Below are 25278 nucleotides of genomic sequence, written 5' to 3'. Positions count from 1 at the left end.
ACCATTTTTTTAAAAGACTTATTTATTTATTAGGGGCGGGGAGCAGAGGGAGAGGAAGAGAGAGTCCAAGCAGACTCTGCGCTGAGCACGGAGCCCAACGCAGGGCTCGATCTCACAACCCTGAGATCGCAACCTGAGCAGAAACCAAAGAGTCAGACGCTCAACTGACTGCGCCACCCAGGCACCCTGAACAAAATTTTAAAATGTAAGAAGGATGATGTTACTCTAGAGTAAATTTATAACAGGTTCAAGGATGGAATCCAAAGACTGCTGATTAATGAACCTGTTCTAAACGGAGGAAAGTTGCTAAAGACATGCCAAAGGCCTCGGTCACCAGTGCTGGCTATTCTAACAATTTTAACCAATGATCTGAGACGAAGCCAAGAGCTACTGGCACAGTTAAGAAAGTCACAGATGTGATAAAGACGGAAGGCACAGTGAATACAGTGGATGACCGCCTCAAGATCCAGAAAGACTTCAAAAGGCTGGAAAGAAATTATATTCTGCAGGAATATATGTCAAACCCTACACTCAGATTAAAAGGCAAACTGTACAATGAACAAAAACAAAAGAAAACACGGCTTTACAACGCCATGCACCAAGCTAAGTTAGAAATCAGTTACAGACCACAGACTTAACACAAGTTAATAGTGCCACGGAGCAGCAAGAATAGTTAATGAGACTTCCCTTTTAAGAGACCCACACACACAAGGGAATGGGGAACCCAATTCTAGGCTGTGCTGGACCGACCAGGCTCAGGGCACTATGTTCAGACATAGACATCATTTTTAAAGACAAATGGACACATGTTGAAGACTTTCAAAACAGACAAATGAGACAGGATTGACAGAAGTAAGAACGCAGTCTAGAGCAGAGAATGCACACTGACAGCTGCTAAGCTAGATCCGGAAGGCAAATCGGGTTGGTTCATCAGAACATTTCACATAAAAATCTGGATTTGTTTCTCTTGAGGGGGAAAAAAGTCTAACAATAACTGAAAGAAGAGGGGCAGCCAAAGCACCCTTTAATAGAAACCTGTCCACCTCCTAGTGTCTGACACCTGGTCACCAACTTGTCATAAATGAGCCTACAAGCATTTGAGCTGCTACTCCTGTTCCTAGGGAAAAAAGCCAAGAGGTAAACACAAGTGCTGTGTTCTAAGACCTAAAACATTATGTCCGAGCTAGTTAATACTAAAGGACTTAGTCTGGGGAAATAAGGCCAAAGGCTACAAGGTATAAGGAGGTTCAACATAAAGAACTTTCTAACAAAATCAGAACAATCTGCCCAGGTATATGGTCCTTCTTCACTAAAAAAGAGTAAATGGGAGTCACTCCTTCTTGGGTCTCAAAGGAGACTAACTCACAGAACTAGAACAGACAACCCAAAACATCCCTTTCAAGTCTGGGTTTCTCTGATGTTTTAATCTTATGAGCTTTATTATCATCAGTACCCATCTACCACGAAGAACACAGTGAGTTGGGCCCTGCATGCTTTTCATGTAAAGAAAACGCTTCATCATAAGATCCCTGTTCTTATTGTTTCCATGTAAACTAAACATAGGCTTCACTATCTGATCCTCTTGGGTATTTTGATATACCATAAATATAAGGGAACCTTAGTATTTCATTAGTGTTGAGAAGTGAGGGCTATTCCTGCCTTGAAGTCATTCCAAGTTTATAGTGAGGGGAATCACAAAGAGGCATCATGACATAATGGACAGAAAATCAGAATAGGAAATGTGCTTGGGAAAACTTGACAAAGTTTCTAGACCTCAGTTTATTCACTTATAAAGTGGGCCTGAAATTTAGCCACATCTGTTTTAGATTATGGTACAAAGTAAATAATGCATGTAAAGATGCTCTGACAATTATACAGTGCTATATAAATGCAAGGACTTTCCAATACAAAACACAGACCTGTCACATGTTGCCTCTCTGTCTGAAATGCATTTTGCCTCCTTGGTATAAGAATCTGGATCAGTCGACCTATTTACCCAATGCTCCATGTAGCCACCTATTTACCTACGTCTCTTTTTCCAAAGCCTCTTTTCTAAAACCTCACTTTTCCAAAGCCTCTCTACCTAATATATCCAAAATTCTAAATTTATTAATTGAATTAAGGAGGGGAAATGAGTCATCACAAAGGCTATCAACCTTTATCCAGGTAAGGTATAGGAGGATCAACTTCCCGCCAAAATAATGTTTTAAATTTGAAGTTCTGCTTACTGGCTCACTAGGAGATAGATATTTATTCTTTTTGACATGAGGTGTTCATTAATCACTTAGAAAGGAGCTACAATAGTCCACACACCAGTTGGCTCAAGTACCCACTTTTATAGATGAATGTCAACAACAAGAGCACGAAGATGTTACCTAAAAATTCAATGTCATGAACATTCCCAAGTCCCAGGTAAAAAGGAAGATGTGGTCTACAGTTACAAAATGTAAAATGGCAAATCAAGAAGAATACACACCCTGAGAAGTTCCAAACAGATAGGTGAGAGTTAATCACTTTAAAGGAATTTTAAGGTGTTAAGTAAGCAGTGCTGTTTCCTAGCTGTGAAAGCTCACCAGTATCTGATTTTGATTATTTGTTGAAGGTTATTCATGCTCTAGACCATGCTTTTTCAGTTTTAACAGATCTGTGCAATAGTTACTTAAGAATCCTTATGCAGATAGGAGTTTCCAAGCTACACAAAGATTCACACCAACTAGAGGTCCTATAAATGAAATTCCTTTATAATTAAATTTTAAGAAAGAAAACTGCAGGGATTTAGGCATTAGCATTCCTTGTTGTTTGAAATGAAATTAATTTCCAGTGATAAACTAAACAATAAAGAAATACCTATTACTTTTAATGGGCAATAATGGAAACTAACTTATATATGCAGTATTTGCTTAAAAGGTGATATAACTGCCACTGAAAGATTTTTAAACAATCAAGAGAAAATAAGGTAAAGTGTTATCAACTGAATAACGAATGCATGCAACCATAAAACTTTGCTTACCTGTAATACAAATTTCTGATCTATGTATTTTTTGGCAATGCTGGGTTGGAATTCTTGGCTTTCCAAAAATCGTATGAAAAATTCATATACAAGCTGCAACAAACAGATTATAGTTAATTTCAAATTATAATTCACTTACCAAAACCATAAAAAGCCTATAACACTAAAACTGACAGGGCTTAGATAATTGAGTTTTAATATCAATTACCAAGCTATGCTAGCCCTTCTTGTGGCTCATGGTTGCTATTACATTTTTTAACTTTTTAAATTAAAAATCTGAAAATAACAGCCAAACAAAGCAAATAAAAATCTCCCACAGCCTCACCATTTAGAGATAACCACTGCCAACAATTTAATGTATAAACCTCCTGATTTTTCTCTATATTTCTACAACATATCAATGAACTATAAATATATTTTTATATAGTTTTCAAACTGCTTTTACCATCTAAACAATATATTGTATACAATTTATATCAATAATATCTAAGCCATCATTCTTAGTAGCTACAAGTAAGTAGTCCATTATACATAATTTATAATGACTAATTCAATTAGTCATAATCAATTTAACCAATCTCCTATGCTTGGACATCTAAATAGTTTCTGAATTACTTCTCTATCAAATTATGCCACAATGTATATCATGTAATATACATCAGGGTGCATTTCCTCGATTATTTCATGAGGAAATATTTCTACAAGTGGAACTGTTAGAGCAAAACACATCCAAACATTTCAGGATTTTCAACACTCACTGCTAAATTTCCTTCCAGAAAACTTATGGCAATTTACACTCCTCTAAGCAATATATTATAGTTTAGCAGAATACTCTCATCTGCAAGGAATAAAAATATCCTCATCTGTAGTGTCAATCTCAAATAACTGTTCTGATAAACAGTAGAAGATCATTGTTTATGCTCTTTGCAAAATAAATCTATGTTAAAGTATACATTAGATCCTGGTAGAGTATACAACAGTATATAAAAAACAGAACTTTTAACAAGAGACAGACAGGCACCAGGTTGGAAGTCCAGCTCTGTCCCTTACTAACTGTGTAACCCTAGGCAAGTTCATTTCTCTAAAAGTCTGTTTCTGCAACTAAATAATGGGGATGATAATCCCTAAGATTAAATGTGATAATATATATAAAGCACTACGCATAGCAGACTAACACATATCACCATTATCACTATTGCCTAAAATAGCATTCTCAAACTTTTCAGTCTTGCGCCTTTACATTTAAAAATGGTTGAAGAGTCCAAAGCTTTTGCTTATATGATATATATATATATAAATACATATATATGTAAAGTCAGAAATACAAACAGAAAATTTAAAATACATATTTGTTATTTCATTTTAAAGCAATAGAATATATTACACATTAACAGAAGTTAATGTGGGAAATAACTTTATTTTCCAAAAAGAATTACTGAGAAGCATTATTTTTTTCTTTGTGAAAAATCTCTTTAATTGAATATTAGAAAACTGCTTCCGTATTCAACCAGTTGCGATACACTGTTTTGGTTGAAGTATATAAAGAATCAAGCCTCATGCGGATCTAATAGTATGAAAAAGGATGAGCATTTTCATAGTCTTTTCACATAATTGTGGAAATTCTTCTTTGATACTACACCAAAACTTGAGTTTCTTAAATTGGAGTTGCAACGCAGAATCTAAAGCCAAAATCAATGAATTTTTCATACTCTGTTATACTAAATTCCAGTTGTCTGTCTTGCACTTTGAATGGATTTTTACCTATGCACGGTTTCCTAACATCATTCACTGACCAATTGGAAAATACTGGTTCACCGAGTTATGCAGGTTTTTCAAATGCTCACAAGTTTTATTATACAGTATCAAAAGTCCTATTCCTTAGTATCTCCAATTTTATCAAAAAGTCTAAGTTTTGATAAGCGATAAAGTTCAAGGTGACAGCAGCAAGATAAAAGTTTCCCAAAATTCTAATTCTAAATTTTGCTTGAATGCTCTAATTTTATCAGTGGCAACAACTGTTTTGTCTATTTTTAAGAAAACATCCACCAAATACCCAAGATGGAAGTACAGTTTGCCAGACATTCCTTCCAGTAAAAAGGGGATTTCTTGAAAAACCAGCTAGTTCAGCTTGTAGCTCAAACAATCACATAAATGGCTTTAGCACAAGACAAATCAGTATACTTCAGGATGCAGTCACTGGGCTTTGTGCATACTTCCGTTTCCCTCTTTGCCACGAAGAATATTTTTTTAAATGTGTACTCAAAGGTCAAGATTTAATAATATTTAATTTCATAATTTTTGCTGGTTTTCCAAGAACATTTTTATTTGAAATTGGCGCGCTTTTTTTTTTTGTCAGCGCTTGGCAGTAAAACATATGCTCACAAAGCCAATTTGCCACAACCGCCTTGATCCGTGCTAAAGCAGCAGCAATTTCAACCACCAATGCTTTTACAACCATCCGTTCCAATGTCAACACAGTGAAACCAGCCAATAGCATAGTATTCTTATAAAACTGTTCTGATTTTGCAGGCCTGAAAATCAGGTCTCAGGGTCCCCCAAGGGTGTGTGTTACCACTAACCTAAATGCATCAAACAGTAACCTTACGACTTCAGACTGTAACTTAACACTTAGGTATTCACATTAGGAGTTTACTTCAAAGTAAAAAACCATTTTTCTCTTTGAAACTCGGAATTCAGAAAAACTTCTTGCCCAAGGATCTGAACATTGTCAAGCTGTAATTCTAGGCATGAAACATGACTGAGCCCCCAACACCCTCTAGAAGAATTGTTTTTTCAATACACTAATTTTTCAACTCTTTCTTTTACAAACAGAATGTCAGCCTTATTCAAACAACCCATAAAAGGGGGTTTAATTCCCACAAAGTGGAGAGATTCTCATCTTGCAGGCCTGACTTGTGAGCTGGCAGGGCTTTCTAGCAGGACTGGCAAAGTGCTCTCTTCCCTCTGGTCCCTTGAAAGCAGTTACAGTTTAAAACAGTTTGGTGGAAACACTTTAGACACATTTACTAATAAGTATAAATGTTCTCTACACTTACGAGACAGATTTTTTACCTCAGAATCAAAAATCTCCCTTGAATTTCTAAAGGGAAAGAAAGACTGAGGACTGAGAGAATAATTTACTTTTCAAGATCACATAAGTGAACTCTCCAAGGAACAGGAGTTAAAAAGACTTTAGCATTTCTGTTTTTCAGTCTCAAGTGTAAAGCACTAAAAACAATCCCGATTGTAAATGAAGTCCTGCAAAATCACATTCTACTGGAACTACAGACCCAAATACAGAAAATACACAAAGAATAACCATGGTAACTATGGAATACAGTTTGAAAGATACCAATACAGATAACAGAAAATATCAAGTAACACACATACAGTAGAACCTCTGATATATTTAAACTAAAAATTTGTGGATTTAATCTTTTTTCTATTTTTCTTAAAGATTTATGTATTTATTTGAGAGAGAGAATAAGGGGAGGGGCAGAGGGAGAGAGAGAATCTCCAGCAGATTTCCTGCTGAGCAGGGAGCCCGAGACTCGGGGCTCAGGGCTCGATCTCATGACCCCAAGATGATGACCTGAGCAGAAATCAAGAGTCAGACTTAACCAACTGAGCCACCGAGGCACCCCAAACCTTTTTCTATTTTTAAATACCTCCAAAGATCCATGATTTGTTAGGAGTAGTTTTGTATGGCCACAAACTTAAATCAGACAAGAGGTGTGTAGAAACAGTCAATTGGCTAGGTTCATTGCCTAACCCATCACCCAATAACCATGTCTCAATGCAATTTTGTTGTTCTGTACTATTATCAGATATTGGTAATAAACACTGTGCTTCCTTATAAAAATGTGATCCAGAAAAAGAAGCACACTGTTAATGCTGGAGTTAATAAAAAGTGAAAAGGTGCTATGTTTTGGTCAGAAAAATATTGTTGGCTCAATTAAAAAGTAAAATGTTAAATTTAGTAATAACTCACTACAACATGAATGACCTGTCATGAACAGCTAAGATTTCCTGAATGCTCAGTGAGTGCTCTTGTCAGTACTAAAACCACCTATCAGTGAAAATGGAAAGGTGACCAATTTGTAAAGTTAGAATACATAAGAGAAACACAGGAATCTTGAGTACAAAGACCTCCAGAAAGGAATAGTTGAAGGCAACAATGTGCCTACTGACTTGACCTTTATTACAAATGACGGTTAATTTATGAATTTTAAAAGTAGGTTTCCTTTACCTGATCCAGTCTAAGTCATATTTCCCCCTAAGCTAAAGCAGGGATCAGAGGATTATAGGCTTGAACAGGGTGTCAACACAGATAAAGCCAGACCGTTTTGGAATACAGTTTGCGGGACTTTACATCATAAGGGTAGAGGTCTCATCATCGCTCCTCATTGTCACTTTGGTTTTAGAGTTTCAGGTGAACTAACAGTTAATGCTCCTGTAGGAATGACACAGTGTAAGCTAGAGATTTTTGGTGACAGCATTTAGCTTCATAGCTTTAGAAATTAATTTGGTCTATATTTTATAGAGTCATTAAGCTTAGGAAGGATTAACTGAAATACTCAATTCAACTTTACTATGCTTTAGAGGAAATTTCTATCTCTGGTGATCATGATTTAGAGCATTCAAAAAGTTCTTGCAAATGGCAAGAGTAGTCTACTGTCTCTGGGATGTAGAGAAGACAAGTTGAAGCTTTGAAGACAGCTTTCTTCCTGTCTTTTCCACCATAAGATGTGGGACCTTCCTGAGATTATCTTGTTTGTTTTGTTTTTTAAATTTCTTCCAGACTAGGGGCGCCTGGGTGGCTCAGTCGTTAAGTGTCTGCCTTCGGCTAGGGTCATGATCCCAGGTCCTGGGATCGAGCCCCGCATCGGGCTCCCCGCTCCGCAGGAAGCCTGCCTCTCCCTCTCCCACTCCCCCTGCTTGTGTTCCCTCTCTCACTGTGTCTCTCTCTGTCAAAAAAAATAAATCTTTAAAAAAAAAAAAATTTTTTTTTTCCTCCAGACTACACTGCACTTTATGAACTGGTGCCAAACATTAGGAATAAGGCATGACAAGAAGTCCACCTATTCAAAAGAATGATTTTTTTTATTTTAATTTTTGTCACAATCTGGGATACACCATGAAAAGCACAAATAATTTTCCAAATTTCTTAGACTGCAGATAGTATGTCTGACACCTTAAAAAAAAAAAAAAAAAATCAAGCAGCTAAAATAGGAAATCAGCCACAGCATTTTAACTAATTTACTCAATCTTGGCATTGGCAGCAGGAATACATATGTATAACACGCCTGGGTAAGAGCTGAGGAAACAGAGGCCCAGAAAGCTCTCTCTATAACTAGGGAAACAGCATACATGTGTATCCGTAGCAACCTTGAGTTGCCAAAGCAGGACAGGGAAAGTTGCAAATTGATGTCAGAAATTCTGAAGTGGGGCAAAAAGAAACTTGTAGACACCTTCTAGGCTTCGTCTCACTGAGGTACAGTTTTCTGCTCTTTCAAAAGTCAACAAGTAGTCGTGATGCAATGGCTTCTGCCTCTGCCTGAAAGTGTACAAGGTTTTAGTCCCTCTCTACCACCCCTTCCCTCCTGGCTGGTTGTCATCCAGCCTCTGAGGACATTCTAACTCAATGGAAAGATAGCTTGGGGGCGCATGCCATTCACATTTCCTTGTTCTGTTCCTTGGAGAAATGTTGGCCTGCAGCGCGAGCGGCCAGGAAGGGAAGATTGAAAATGACCAGTATGGGTAAGTAAAAAGAGTACAGATGGGCCTGGTGCTGGCAAAGGAGATACAGGGATGGCCCTGATCTGTCCCGGCATATGCGCATGACTGGAAAACATGGCCTTCCCAGTGCAAGAGAACAAAACTGGCTTTCATACAAACTTCCTATCGGCTGTTGCTCTTCCTTACAACACTATGAAATAACTCTTGCAATTTGTTTTTGCCCTTCCAGGCTGCAGAAACACATTTGTGGCTATCATGAAGACAGGCATTCAATCCCCAGGGTACCTGCTGATGAAAATGAGATATAAACTCTATGACCTAATCACATCCAACTAATATTAATATGAAAATAGTTCAGTTCCTGTTGGAGGCTCCAGCAGGCAGGATCACATAGAAGCTCTTATCAAAAAGCAAGAACTGCTGGCTGGACCCACAACCTGGGAGGAACCACACTAAAGCATTACACCACAACTTATTATTTTATTCTTTTGGCATCCTAATTACCAAGAGAAGAAACACAGAGAGCATTCTCTAGCTTTCCATTAATATACTCTAATTTGATTTCTGGGTGAATAAAGGCCTTCAAGGAATTCCCATGCTAATCGGCTAATGAGTTAATGGAGCTTTCTTTTATAACAAATGGTAGTTCAAAGTACCTGTAAGTGTGGCCAGGATGCCTCAAGGGTAGGTTCATCTTCTTCTGGATCAAATTCATTGCTGTCACTAGGAGGGAGAGTTCTGAATATATTGCAAGATACCTAAAAATAAACAAGCAGCAGAGTTAGCTGGAAGCACCTCCTGGGCAACCTTACACAAGGTTTGCAGCCAGCCAAAGGGAACCCAGATGACAGATGACAGGAATACCACCAAACTGGGACGGGGAGCTCTTTCTACATGCTTCAAGGCCAGGACCACCTCTAGGCAAAGTTGGAAAGTGGCAGAGCTGCACCTCCTGCCTCTTGAACAGTACTCCTTGTCCTTAGATGGCCATCCCCATGCCAGGTCCCTTTGATTTTAGACCTCCCATCAAAGCCTGCTCTACTTACCGGTCAAGCATGCGTCTAATTAACCAATTTACACTAAGATATAAATAACTGCTAATGGGCTTTATGTATTTCCCTTCTCAGGCTTATTCACAATTTGCAAATTTACAGTCAAACTAATGGTAAAATTTCAGACATTTACAAAAAGCAAATCAGAAAAGATATTGCTGAACCTAACACCCTTGAAATCATACCTAATCTGTTCTCAGTTGGTTTACAAACTACCAGGGTGCCTGGCTGGCTCAGTCAGAAGAGCATGCAACTCTTGATCTTGGGGTCATGAGTTCAAGCCACACATTGGGTATAGAGAGTACTTAAAAATAAATAAACTTTAAAAAAATAGTAATGATGCCCAGGATAAGATGTATCTGTGATACAAATCTCTATAAACTAATTAGGTATTTTTTTACCATATGCAATTTCCAGATTAAATGCTGGTTGCTCAAAGGATGGCCAGGAGTTGATTTAACCGTTGAAATTGGGCAATGAAGAGATGAGGATTAATTATTCTATTCTAATATTTTTGAATATATTCAAAGATTTCTGCAGAAAATGCTTATTTTTAAAATGTGGTTGCTATTATTCTCAGGGTTCCTTCTCAATTTCTATTCTGTTTCTCGTCCTATGTAGTCATCTATCCTCTCCCAGTGACCCAAATATGTCCTCAGATATGAAGAATAAAACGGGGGTCGGGGGGGGAGCAGGGGGTAAATTATAGAAGGCAAGAAGGGAAAAGAAAGGAGACTGAACCAGAAGCGTTTGCTGGACTTTCTACATAATGCAGAAAATACAAAGTATAATATGCTATTCTGAAAGAGGAAAGAAGAAAGGCTTTTGGGGTACCATATAATCTGTAGCAACCTTGAGTTGTTTATTCATTTAACACGTATTTATTAAATGCTCATTACATTCACACACTATTCCAGGCACTGGGAAAATAACAATGAACAAAGCAGAAAAAAGTCCGTGCCCTCCAGGAGCTTATATTTTAGTTAAATTCACAAGTACCCTAATTTTCTCACTAAGGAAACTGAGCCCAGTTGTGTAAGCTATGAAAAGGAGAGATTCGATTTTATCTTATGTGTCACAGGAAGCCATTAGTTGATCTTAAACAGAAATGTGACAGGATTTTATTTTTGCTTTAAAAAAAAAATCATTCTGGTGGCTCTCTGTATTGAACAGACAGGGAGGGGACAAGTTAGAAGCCTATGGAGGTGGCAAGCAATGATGATGACTTGGACCGGGATAGTGGCAGAGGAGACAGAAGTAGATTGATTCAAAATCTACTCTGGAAGTATTATCTGCTGCTGGCCTGGATACACATGGGGTAAAGAAAAGGAAAGAATCAAGGATGAGTCACAGATGTAAGGCCATTTACCCTCGGAGATGGCTGGGATAGGGAAAGCTTTCTTTGTTTACTTGTTTGGGGGGGGGGGGGGGATCCAGAGGTTGGAATGTGTTAAAGAAGCAATATCCAGGAGGTAATCAGACATATGAATCTGGACCTGAGAGCTGGACAGGTCAGGACTAGAGACATTTAAGGGCTCCTTGGCGTATAGATGATTTTAAAGCCATGAGATTAATGGATCACCTTGGAAAGGAGTAAAAAGGAAGAAAGGAAAGGACCCACAGGCATCTGACATTTAGAAATCAGACAGAAAAAGAACAAACAACACAAATGAAAAGAAGTAGAAGGTAGGAGAAGAAAAGAACTAGAGTTTGGGGTCTCAGGAGCTAAGAGGAACAGTATATTAAGAGGGACAAAGAGGTCAACAGCAGTAAATGCTACTCTGAGATTGACTAAGATGCATACAGAGCAGTATCTATTGGATTCTACAGCCCTATGAAGTGGATACTATCATGATCTCCAATTTACCACTGAGGAACTGGAAGCACGGGTGTTGTTAAGATCTGAGGTGACACTTAGTAACCAGCAGTTACAACTGAACCCATGCTGTCAGGCTCTACCACAGTGTTCCAGAAAAGTAGGTAGACTACTGCTTTTGCTCTACTTTAGCTCAGGTGACTGGAAAAAAAAAAAATCATTATATTAGAATACTTTTGCCATGACTAATGACAGCATGCACAGGTCTATTATGTTATTTTTGTCCCTTCCAATGATTATCAGAAATTCCGTTTACAAAGAAACTAGTGACTTTTCAGAAAACCATCAACCCATGACTTCTCTTCAACCAGCCAGCCACACTGTAATCAAAAGGGAAAAAGTCCTTTAGTTACTTGCTTTTGAAACTATACATATATTTCAAAACTGAGTTTTCATTCCAACTAAATCATTTGTATTTACCGTACTCTCTAACAATGTTCTTTCCTCTCCCAGGATGTAAAAGTAAACCATGAAAGTTAAAAAAGTGGGGCGGGGGTCCTGTATAGTAAGAAATCTGGATAAAAGGACATGGAAAGTTCTGCTCCCGGACACTCCTGGTCGTGTAAACACTCTTACAGAGCTCACGGTATGCTGTAGCAAGTATTTGTTTACATATGTGCCTGTCTCTCCCTACTAATTAAGAATATGCAATGTCACATTCACATCTGTTTTCCTAGCATGTACAAGGCAACCAATAAATGCTCACAAAATAAAAATTTGGACACATTTACAAAACTGTGTATTTTGGTTTTGCTTTTTAAAAATTTCAAGTTGAAGTTTTCTGAGTGATTTAAATTAATCGAAGTTATTTAATTTAAGATGTTTAAGTCTGTACAGTGATCTAAACCTCTGATTTGGTCAAAGCTTCATCTCTCAATTATCACATCAAAAGAATGTCAAGTTGTGTAAATTATCCACACAGCAAGTAGTTCTAAAGGCATGCTCTTCTCACTCAGCCACACACTGCCATTTCTTCAGATGTGCCTTCCTTATAATGCTTTATTTAGCTTACTTCTAAATATTCATCCAGATGAGTAATGAGGAAGCACAGATCTATTGGGCTAGACAGACAATGAAGAGCTGACTCAATTGGTTAAATAGTTCTCTAGCAAATTTGGAAAGACTGTCAAAGCATATCAAGTGTCATGGAAATGGCCAAGCTTTTGAACCAGTAGGGAACATACTAGGTGCTTAATAAAAATGTCACGAATGAATGAATCATTGCTCCCATCCTTAAGAATCTATTCTAAAAAAAACTAATCCAAGACAAGTCTGAAAAAACTACTTAAAGCAGTCATTTGTAACATTGTCCAAAAAGTGTAAAATTGGAAATAACCTTTATGTCCAACATTTAAGAGGTACATCAACTTACTAGAATACTGTGCAGCATTAAAGATGATGGCTAGGGCACCTGGGTGGCTCAGTCGGTTAAGCGTCTGCCTTCAGCTCAGGTCATGATCCCAGGGTCCTGGGATCGAGCCCCACATCAGGCTCCCTGCTCAGCCAGGAGTCTGCTCCTCCCTCTACCCTCCCCTCCTGCTAGTGATCTCTCTCTCTCGCTCTCTCGTGCTGTCTCTCAAGTAAATAAATAAAATCTTAAAAAAAAAAAAAAAGATGATGGCTATATGGAAGCACAAAGAAATGTTTACGAATAAAGATTTAGGAGGAAAGACAACAGAAGATGATACGACTATACCTATAAGGGATAGAAATGGATAGCTAAAGGGAAATTTTTAAAAGCTGTAGTGAAGCAAGAGGAATATGGATGATAAACTAGGTAGTTGCTGTTATCTCTTGGGGTGCAGAAAGTAAGTCCTAAACCTATAAAAAGCCTAAGTTAGAGACATACAGTATATAAGTTATGCCTTTTATTTCAATATGAAAATGGGCTCTTGAATTTGTTTAAGATTATTACTGTCAGGAGAGAGTTAAAAATCAGAGCTTCCTACAATGCCTAGAGCCTAGCTCATGAATGAATGGCTGAAAGATTCAATGAATGGACCAGTTTAACTAACCAGTTAAATCATGAATTTAAAATTGAGCTACCCATGGATGGGGGGGCAGGGGGGGCAGGGGGAGGCAGTCCTGCAAATCCCCTGACTTTTCTGCAACAATTTTGTCTGGTGAGTCCAATTTGGAAAAGATCCAGTTGCTTTGGTCAGATTTTCAAAAGATTTCCAAGATTTAAAAATGGCCTAAAAACCACATCCAAAATGGTAGATTTACTTCCATTAAATCTTTATCACTGGTAGCCACTTCTGATTTATAGTCCAGGTTTTATTTTTTTTAAGTCTTTATTTATTTATCTGTGAGAGAAAGAGAGAGAGGGAGCACAAGCAGGGGGGAGGGCAGAGGGAACAGGAGAGGCAGGCTCCCCACTGAGCAGGGAGCCCAACACAGGGTTCAATCCCAGGACCCTGGGATCACAACATGAGCTGAAGGCAGAAATTAACCGACTGAGCCACCCAGGCACCCCTACCGTCCAAGTTTTAAAGGGATTATTAAATAGGTAACTTTATTAAATTGGTAATAGCAGTTGTATGCTTACTTATGCAAATATACCGTGACTCCAAGGAGCCACCAGCATCAATCCCCACCACAGAGCAGTTCTGCAGAGTCTATGTGGCTAGATTTAAATGCACTGAGGTATTTCTAAAGTCACAAAAACTGCCTCTATAATATATTTAAATATATGAGGCTCTCGTCCTAAACCGTCTATTTTATTCATTCAGGAACAGATTATCCAAAATGAACAAAAGAAATTTTTTAAGTAAATTACAAGGGTTTATTTTTCAACTGTTTTATTTTAATCTACACTGGAATCAATGCAAAGAAAAAGAAGTTTAAGAAATAAGTGTCTTTGAGGTAGTCTGATTCATTTCATTCCAAAGGCATTATAATAAACACTGAATGTTGGAATCAAACTAAAGGTTTGAAGGCACTGGGGGGCTGGCCTCCAGAAAGTGGCTATAAGGACAGAAAGCAAGGCTGAGGGGATAGCAGGAACTGGTGTTAAAATCTAAATAACCCCTCCTCAAAGGTAGAAAACTTAGGATTAGGGATTCCACTGGGTTGCTTCTAGAATCAGATCATGTTAGAGACTCTCTCATCCAATTCCCTCCTCTTACAAATAAGAAAAGTCCAAAAAGCTTGTGAGTTTTTCAAGGTAACACAGCACCACGATATGCATGGAGGGTTCTCAGGGTCCTTTCTCTGACACACCACCTCGATGCCATCCATGAATACCATGCATGGACCTGACTATTTTCTCTCTCTTTCCTTCTCCTCTGATTCCCCTACATTTCTTTTCATCAGTTTTTTAACCCTCTCATTTTCTCATCTCTCCTTTCCCATCACCACCCTCCTACGTTACTGGCCTGCCAGTGGCCCTCAATGGCACCTGCGGACACTGTTTTCCTACCTCCGAGCATTCAGAGCTACGATGACCTTGCTCAGCATTAACAGAAAAATATAACCATCTCTTCATCCTCACTGTCTCGTCCAGACCTCCATCTTCAAACATCTTGATTACTGCCAAGTTTCCTCTCTGGTATTCCTATTCCCCACATCCCTTCTGTTCCACATCCCCCAAAAGACTTTGAGCCCCTCAAGAACTCCTTACTAATTTCTGAATGCCTAGCACCTTCATATACAAAAAGCAGAAATAACAAGGGTCGCCAGATAAAATACAGGACATCAATTAAATCTGAATTTCACATAAACAAATAATTTTTAGTTCAAGTATGTCCCACATCTTGCACGGGATATAGTTGAGACTAAAAAAAATAATTCGTTATTTATCAGAAATTCAAATTTAACTAGGTGCCCTGTATTTTTATTTGCTAAAACTGACAATTCTAACACTAATACTAAGAACCCCTTCTGGTTACAACTCAGTTGTGACGCGAACTGTAGCGCTGTCGCAGGCAAGGCCTGGAACCCAACAGCTACTTGAGTTGAGGGACTGGCTGCTCTTTTATTTTTCAGCTCTTTGGTTTACCTCTGATTACGGTGAACTATGGTGCAAAAAATAAATAAATAAATAAAAATCAAAGTCTTGGCCAAATGTGAAAGAGATGACTCTGCAGGATCCCAAGTACATGGCCCCATAAGTAAAGAGGAAGAAGTGTTTAGGCATACTTTAATCAGGTTTTGATTAAACAACTTACTATTTCCCGACTTATAATAATCAAAGTACAACTATTAATATATTTTTAAAAGATTTTGTTTATTTACTTGAGAGAGAGCGTGCAGGCGAGTGCACAAGCAGGGGGCAGGGCTGAGGGAGAGGGAGGAGAGAGAGGGACAAGCAAACTCCCCACTGAGTGGGAAGCCCGACCTGGGGTTCAATCCCAGGACCCTGAGATCATGACCTGAACCAAAGTCAGAAGCTTAACTGACTGAGTCACCCAGGCACTCCACAGCTATTAATATTTCTAAATAGTATATTTAAGTTACTGCAAGGAGAAAACCCCTCCCTTTCCCCAATCTCTTTATCTCCATAGAAACTACTAATTTTACACTATGATTTTTGTTGATATTTTACTGTTGCTTAAGGAAAATGACTAGCGCATTATAAAAGAACAGAATGTAGCTAGTGCTTTGTAACTACTCACTAAATATTTGCCAAGATTAACAATGAACGAAATAGAAGGTAAGAACAATATAATGAGTTACTAAAAATAACAACAACAACTAATGAATACTTTCAGTTCCTTTTAGTTATATATTTGTTAGCACTATTAATATTTAAGGCTTGGGTAAAAGCGGGCATATTATCTTCTCAGGAAACCACTTTTAATTACAGTATAAGAGCCTTAAATCATCTTCTCTGTGTCTTAAAATACTACTTTCTAGATGAGCAGGTATCATCTTTTCTTGGATAAAAGCATGAACTAGTTGACCTCATGAACATTTCTCCTTCTGTTATCTGTGACACTATAATTTCATAGTTATGCAAAACTGCAAATATACTAACTATAAATATAAAAATAACATCATAGCCATAAAATGAATTTTGAGATTACATCCACAAAGTAAATTTTCTAACAAAAAGGGACAATATGAATGATGTTAAATAGAGCACATCCAAGCAAATTTATAAGTGCCATTATTCCTCTAGCAATATTTGTACTAAGATCTCAAACAAGTAACAATTTCGATGATATCCCTCAGTTTTTTCATTGAGTTCATTCATTCATTTGTTCAACCTATAATCCATCATGTACTGAAAAGAAATAAAATTATTTAATCAAGCATTTAGAACCAGAGGGAGGACCCAGTAAATGCAATGTTGAAGCTACATCGTCACACATTATTCTCACAGTATTTTGTGTCAGCCCCAAACAATGCATTTAAATAAATATGATAAAACGTATTAAGTAAGTCACTTTAAATCTCTAAATCAGACATTTGAGGAGACTATTTCTAAACATATCAGAATTTGTATTAAATGTTCAAATTCTAAGAATAAGAACTAAAATTCAAACAGAATTTGCCTAGATACCCTGCTATACTATTTATGTTTAGAACATAAAATTAATAAATAATAAATGTACATATAATGTCAAGTTACCTCTGGTAACACCAAGAATTCTTTTTTTTAAAGATTTTACTTATTTATTTGAGAGAGAGAATGAGAGAGAGAGAGCACATGAGAGGGGGGAGGGTCAGAGGGAGAAGCAGACCCCCTGCTGAGCAAGGAGCCCGATATGGGACTCGATCCCGGGACTCCAGGATCATGACCTGAGCCGAAGGCAGTTGCTTAACCAACTGAGCCACCCAGGCGCCCACACCAAGAATTCTTAATAGTCCCAGTGATAAAGAACTTTCAAACCTGACTCTTGGCCCCTTTTAAAGTAGTTATTAATAATTATTGATATATAAAACCAAGGAGAAAAATCCCAAAGCATTTGTAATTATGCTCAAGAAACTTAGAGCAGATATATCTCTTTTAAGCTGGGACTTTGATTAGGAAACAAATGGCAAATTTTTAAAACTTTCAATTAGCACTTAATTTACTTCACTGGCAATTTGTTCAATCAATAATTTGTTTCTAAAGCCAAACCATGTCTTTTAATTACTATAATAAGTTTACTGTAGTTTTAACTTCAGACTAGATATAAAGTCTCTTTTTAAACCTCACCACCGATGTGAGTGAACAGAGCTGTTTAAAATTATCTGATCTTGTGAAACCATTAAAATCCCTTATTCTAATATAAAGACATGTTCTTAGCACTAAATCTAAAGAGGAGAATTTTAATTAAATCAGTATGACACCATCCTATATTATGAGCCACCCACTGCAGTCTATCTTTATTCTGTAACATATTAAATATGTAACTGTCACTACTATGTAATGTTATCAATATCATTAAAAATTTCAGGCAAGAATTTCCAGAAGTTATTATTACAAACATGTTCACTTGAGTTAAACATAATGCCCGGAGCCAAAATAATATCAATGCTCTTGTTTGCCACAAGTAGAGGTCTCAGCAACACAAGGGGGACTAAGCCCCTGTGATACATAGGTGTGGTCAAACCACTCCACCAAGGGTATCCACATTCTTATCATAAAGCCACCTTTGTGGACAAAGCTCTACACTTCTGAGGAAACAGTCCGTGATCCAGAACCAAAGACAGTGTACGCTGTTTACATGTGACTAAGAAACATGCACTTGTGACAGATGTTAGGTTTGTTTTACAACATCCGGAAATCTAGAAGAGGATTTGAAAGATTTCTGAAGTCAATAATTTCAGCATTACTGTTACACATTCATGATCATACTTTTAATCTGTATTACCAGGGCTTTCTAGGACATAGCAACTATTCTGTGAAACCTGATTTCTGAAATGAGGCAGAGGGAACATCTTAAAATGATCAAAGCAGCTAAATAGTCAGTTGGAGAAAGAGAAAATCAAACAAAAAAGGAAGTTAAAAAACTCACAGTGCCCAACTAGAATTTTCAAATATGAAGCCGAATTCAAAAGACAAGATTAAAGTAATAGAAATCTTGGGCATGTACAAATTCACAAAGATGTCATTTTTATTTGTATTTCCTTTAGCAAGTATTTCTTTCAAAATCTACTAGGTATATATACCGTTCAGATTCATTTAGACTAACAAAATCTGTGTTCACTGTTATTGCTGCTGCTGCTATTGGTTTAGCTGATAATTGTTATCATCAACCATCTAATTGTATTTAACATGCACAGATTGTTTCTGAAAATAATTTGATTCCTTTAGATGTTCAGTTTCTAGAAGGATTAGAGCGCTGACAACTGTCTGGAGAAAGGGATCTGTCCATGAGAACTCAAGAACAGAGAAGCAATAGAATTTGAATACAGATCAAAGTAAATACAAGGGAGTTTTGAGGAATACACCAACATTTAGTTATAAGGAGAACAAAGGGAGAAAAATGTGTGAAAAGAAAGTACTCTGTCTTTTGTTCTACTCTCTTTGACCTGCCATGCCCATCAGATGAGAGAGAGATGCCACAAGGGCAGGAAAAGAGATGGGGGGTGGGGTGAAGATGCAAGGGAAAGAGGGAGACATCTGAGTTGAGTCGCCTCCATGTACATTTTATATAAAGTTCAAAATCATACAAAACTAATTAAAAGTATTAATGTCCGGATAGTGTCAGGAGAGAGAATTCAAACCAAGAAAATCTGTGCCCTTATCACAGTCGCATATGCAGGCATATTTAAAATGGGCGCTCTGGATGAGACAGGGGCACAGAGCCACTCAGTAGCGGGCTTGTCTGGGGTGAGACTGGCTGGCCTAGTTCCTTCCCACCAACCCCCTAAGAATGCTCCTGTAATTGGTGCCTTTTGGTCTTTCTTTTGGGCTTGTCTGATTCTCCAAAGAATCATCCATCTCATGATTAGAGGCACAAGGGATCGGAGGGCTGAGCGGCAAGAGGGCTGAGGATCTTCCCAGTCAATGTGCTCCGCTACTTTCAGAAAGGTACCCACTGCTCTCGGCAGCGCCTAATGTCCATGTCTCGGAACCAGATTCCCTCCAGTGTAGCCTCTGCAGAGAGTCAACCTTCAGTCTTTAGCCGCCTGGTTTTGGGGGAGTGACGTGGGATCAGGAATTCTAGCGACTTCTTATAAAGACTTTCCACCAAGTCTCCTCCTTTTGTCTCCATGTGCCCTTACTTGTTTGAAAGGCACCTTTCTGAACCTTCCCGCAGTTAATGTGGTGTGAGTCGGTTACTTCCAGACTTTCCCTGCGGCTGCTTATGGCTCAGCTTTTTCTCGTCTGCCAACATAGTGACCACCAGTTCATTTGCTTTCTAGTTTCCAAAATGCTGATTCTGAGATCTCCTCTCCATTTTGCTTTGTTCTTCTGGGTTTTATTTCTTTTCAGTAATTTCTGTCTGATTTCAGGAGGTAAAGGAAGTAAATATATGCATGTATTCAATTCCCCCTATTTACTCAAAAGTTAGCAATTATTTCCTATTAAATTACATCTTCCATTCTCCAGTAACTTCTACTAATTCAGGTAATTTAATTTTCTTATACGAACATGTCAATCCCTTTTAGTGGGAAAAAATCCAGTAGAACCGCAAGAAAACCAAATGGCAGCTCTCTAGCCTTAGCCAAGGTAAAGTGATACCATCACCAGTTTTCTTTCTCAGAATTAACACCAACCACATTAATAGGTCTTAGTGTGAAGCAAAAGAGAAAGGAAAGCACATTCTGGATCTTGAGATCATGAATACAGAAGTCAGGCGAATGCCTGAAAGTCGTCATTTCACCCAACGAACAACACAAATCGGTACCCCCAAAAAAAGTCAGCATTAGAACTCAAGGTAGCGCAAAACTGAATCCGTGGCACGAGGCTCTTCTCTCAATAATCACTGCTCTGTCCCCTCTCCTACTAGGACTTTGGTTTCCAGGGCACTAGGATGTCCTTAATTCCACTTTTTCCAGTTATATACAGAGCAGTTCTGACATCTCCCTCGATCTCAAATTCAATCTAGTCAAAACCAATCTCATCCTCATTGACCTCCACTTCCCTCTAGAATTCTCTTCTTACCTTCTTCATTCTAAGCCTTTAGAATTTTCTTTAACTCTTCCTCTCCTGTATCTGCTTTAAATCATTTTATTTATGCCTTCACAATGGCTATTCAGTGCTACTGTGGTGTTATTTTTTTGGAAGCAGCTTAAATGTCCCAAAACAGTTAAGTAGACAATCATATATCTCCATAATGGAATATTAGGTAGCCATTAGAATGTTTTTTAGATTTACTTAATTACATGAAACATGTTTACATCACAATGCCAAAGAAAAAAATTTTTAATTAAAATCATATAATCATATATGCTAAGTAATAAAAATAATATATATTATTTTTACATATATATGTGTGTGTGTGTGTGTGTATATATACATAATAAGCTCAGTATGATACAATTTACATATATAGTAAGATTGGGGAAAAAAATGTTTAACAAGAAGAAAAAGGAAAGGAGCACAAGGAGATTTTCCTGAGTGATGGCAATCTTCTAAATCTGCAGTTATGGCTATATGAGTACAGAGAATTATTAAATTCAATGAACATTCACTGCCTAAGACCTGTTCTTAAAATCTGTGTTGCGTGTTAAGTATATCTGAATTTTTTTTTTTAATTTAAGGGAAGGCCTCATTTAAAAAACAGGCTAGACGGAAACGGGCTAAAATGTGAACAATGATTGCATTTAAATAATGAAACTATAGATAATTTTTTGTCCTCTGGTTTTAAATTTTCTTTGATGAGCACAGGAGAAAAATATAAGAGATGAGGAGTTCCTTTATATATTCTTCTCCATTTCCTCTTTCTTTGCCACCATCTGACTAGATTAGGACAACAGCCCTCTGCCATCAGCCATCCTGGGGTAAATCTGCCAGCCTTAAACCTCCTTAAGGGAGCTGACAGAAGGGTATGGACTTTCTAGGTGGGGCTGGAGAAAGAAAAGTAAGAATATCGTTTACATTTCATCTCCTGTTCAAAAACCTTAGCAGCTCCCTGTTGCTGTCTATAAGATTAAGTCTAACCTCCTCTACTTAGCTTGCCAAGACCTCTGTAATCTAGACTCATGCCCGCCTCTCCCCCTTAATACTCACAAATCCTAACCATGAATGCTCCACTCCCATTAGGCTTCTATTACAAGACTAAACTTTGCTCAAAATAAGAAGCAACTTTTTACCTGGTGAAGTGGTGACCATAACGTTAAATTAATTCTCTCTAGAGTCTGTTAGCCCCAAACAAAATCATCACAGAGAAATGGTATTTCACACACAGAGACAACTATATTACACTGTCTCCAAAATTGGAAATGTAGCAGTGAATCCAAAAGTGAAGATTGTTGTTATTAAATCTTAGAATCCAAAAATAGAGGTGTAAACACTGCAATAGTCATAGTGCTTACTGTGTATAAATACAGAGCAGGCCCTCGTACTGGCTGGTGTTTGCAGTCAAAGCACGCACACCCCACACGGAGGCTAGCCATGCAATACCAGGTTTTTGCCACATCTCAATGTATAGGGACTTTGGGTCTTCAATCCTAGAAAGGTACTAACTGCTAAATTAAGTGATTTCTGTAAGAACCAAAGTGCACAAGTTGATAAAACAGTAACAACATGGGGATTCTTTGAGGACACATATATTCTAACATCTGCTTTGAACACTTTATGGTTCAAAATTAGCTAACACTAAAGGAAAAATTAAACCTCTTAAATATTGAATTTAAAAAAGCACACAAAGCACTTGAGGCTTCTGATGCTCATTTCCGGCAATTGAGTATGTGTCCTTATTTGAAATCACTAAAAATAAACAGGAAACTGCCCAAACTGTCACTGTCCCTTATTCTGTATGTGTCTCTGTGACCCAGCATTAGGAAAACAAACCTTGGGCTAGCTGGTGAGTTATGAAAACAAAAATGCAACTGAACTAAAAATATGATCACAGATTAACATCTTCACCCATATAGCTTCATAACAAGTTGAGTCACACAGGCCACTCCAAGGGAGAGCAAGACAGACAACCCTCCCTCAAGGACCTCACGGAGGCATGCTGGCCTCATCTTAGAAGGGAGGCTGGTGATGGGTATTAAAGAGGGCACGTATTGAATGGAACACTGGGTGTTATACGCAAACAATGAATCATGGAACACTACATCAAAAACTAATGTAATGTATGGTGATTAACATAACATAATAATAAAAAAAAGAAGAAGAAGAAGGGAGGCTGGAATGCGGGTGTTAAGTGCCTCAGAAAGAAACCAAGAAAGGGCTTTAGGGATAGGAACTGCCCACTATCCCTGTTAGCTTCCATTTTAAATGTGGATTTAAAGAGCATTGCCAGGGCACCTGGGTGGCTCAGTCGTTAAGCATCTGCCCTCGGCTCAGGTCATGATCCCAGGGTCCTGGGATGGAGCCCCACATCGGGCTCCCTACTCTGCGGGAAGCCTGCTTCTCCCTCTCTCACTCCCCCTGCTTGTGTTCCCTCTATCGCTATGTCTCTGTCAAATAAATAAATAAAATATTTAAAAAAATAAAAATAAAGATCATTGCCTTCTGATTATTTACCCCTCAAGTAACTACTCTTACCTTCCTGAACAGGGCAAAACAGATTCCCCACTTTGTACCTGATGGCAGCAGAAATACAGACTCAATTTTCCAGCACCTTCTCTATTGTCTAAACTCAACACATTTTTCTAACTTTTCTAGAGAAGGCCAGAAGTCCCACAAAAGGAAGAGGCCTGCATTATTCCAGAAGTGTTCTACCCTATTCTCATAAAGCCCTTAACTTCTTCAGGAAGGGAAATTCCACAGTATTTCAAAGCAGCTCACTTAGCAGCTAACACTATCTGCCCAGCCCCCACTCCCTGTTTGTTACCTACATTTCTAAAGAGTCAAAGAAACATTATATTCTCCAATATAGCTTGCTTATCCATTTTATTGAAAGATAAACTTGCTCTCCAACTTACCAAATAGTTACAACCAGTCCTAGTTTTATTCCAGAACAACCTCTCCGCTATGTGTCACCCCTTGCCCTCCTGGCACTGCTTCTCCTTGCCCAGGACCTGCAGCTGCCTTGGGCTCTGGTCTTTCTAGTTTTCCCTTCATTGCTCAGCCAAGCCCCACCTTTCTCTATTCATCACTGTAACTGCATTTTAACTCTAGAAGTCCCTTATCTTATCCTCACTTTCCAGAGGCAACTTCCTCCGCAGAAGTCACTGGATAGCATATTTCTTCTTGTTTTCATCTACAAATCAAGTTTGGCTTTTCACATTGGTCAGAAGCCAACTACCTCCTGGAAATGACCTGCTCATTGTTTTCTTGCCAAATTCTTGCCTCAGGCATTACCGTCTCTGAGAATTCCACATCGAAAACACTCATTTCTCCGGCTTTTCCTGCTCATATGCATCACAGAGGTAAAACCAGCTTTCTCCTTAGAGAATCAAGTAATAAATCCCTCCCTCTCTCATTTCTGTCCTCGGTAGAGAGACCGCTGAATGAACTACATAAACTAACAGCAAGTGCTAGAATTAGCCAAGACCCACTTATATATATAAACCACAGGCAATATTACCCAATCATTTTATCATACATTTTTCTTAGAGTTTTTTCCAGAAGTATTCCTTACACCGCTAACCATATTCTCAGTTTTGAGGTTAAATTAAAAGGTAGGAGAAAAGAGAAACCAAAACTTGAATGCAGTACTGTAACTCATCCTGCAAAATTTTGCTGCCAGCTTCAGGGAAGAGGGAAAGAAAGAGGGGGAGCACTCTCCTTAGAGTGAGATGATAGTATTGGACACATCCGCGCTAGACAAGTCACAGCTGTCAAACAATTTTAAGTCTATTGAAAACTCTGAACAATCTGTAAAGCAGTTAAGCCAGAAGGACTACAGCTTGTAAATGAAGCAAATAGCAATCATGAGTAGTTCAGTTGCTTCCTGAGTAAAAACCCACTCCTTAGCACATTTAAATTAAAACTGAACACATTAAAATCCCTGTCAGATTCCTTGAGAGAGAGTGTGTCAGGAGAGAAATGGTAAATTATTAATATAGACCTGAATAGGCAGGTATATCAGGAAAATTTGTATTTTGGCGAATTAAGGGTGATATATATACCCATGTATATATAATTATACACATACAGGCACATGCAGATTTACAGGGTCCTCCAAAAAAATAAAAAAAAAGACTTGAAAATGAAATTTCCCACAGAGAATTAAAAGTTTAAGTCTACAGTCAGAGAAAAAATACGGGAAGTTACCTTAAAGAGACCAAAAAAAACCACAAAACAACCCACACCCAAAAAGCCTTTTAGGCTATCGAGCCTTCATTGTAACCAGAAAATGTGATACACCCATCTAAAGAAAAAGGTTAAGTCTAACAGGGGCGCTAAAGGTAGTGTCATGACTAACGACAGTGGTAATGACATCACAACAACCTTCTAAAGTCACAGTGGGGTAACAAGCTTAAAAAGGTAAAGACTCATCTAAGACCCCAGCTAAGTAAGTGGTAGGACTGGGCCCAGGTCTGTCCGTCTACACCACTCACCCAGGAAAGACAACAAAAAGGAGGCTGTACACATGTAAGTGCTT

General features: G+C 38.1%; 1 protein-coding gene across 2 annotated transcripts in view; it reads right to left on the bottom strand.

Moving 5' to 3' along the window:
- Window positions 1–25278, bottom strand: part of PPP2R5E (protein phosphatase 2 regulatory subunit B'epsilon) — a 147312-nt gene that overhangs the window by 34763 nt on the left and 87271 nt on the right. For both annotated transcript variants that reach the window (XM_034992681.1, XM_034992682.1), the window contains exons 4-5: window positions 9406–9507; window positions 3011–3103 (exon numbers count right to left, since the gene is read on the bottom strand). In XM_034992681.1, the coding sequence (XP_034848572.1) occupies window positions 3011–3103; window positions 9406–9507 (195 nt within the window). The remainder of the gene's footprint in view (window positions 1–3010; window positions 3104–9405; window positions 9508–25278) is intronic.

Source organism: Mirounga leonina, unplaced genomic scaffold (assembly GCF_011800145.1).
Source record: "Mirounga leonina isolate KUSES-001 unplaced genomic scaffold, KU_Mleo_1.0 Mir_82, whole genome shotgun sequence".
NCBI classification, from domain to species: Eukaryota; Metazoa; Chordata; class Mammalia; order Carnivora; family Phocidae; genus Mirounga; species Mirounga leonina.
This window is presented reverse-complemented; position numbering and strand designations above follow the sequence as displayed.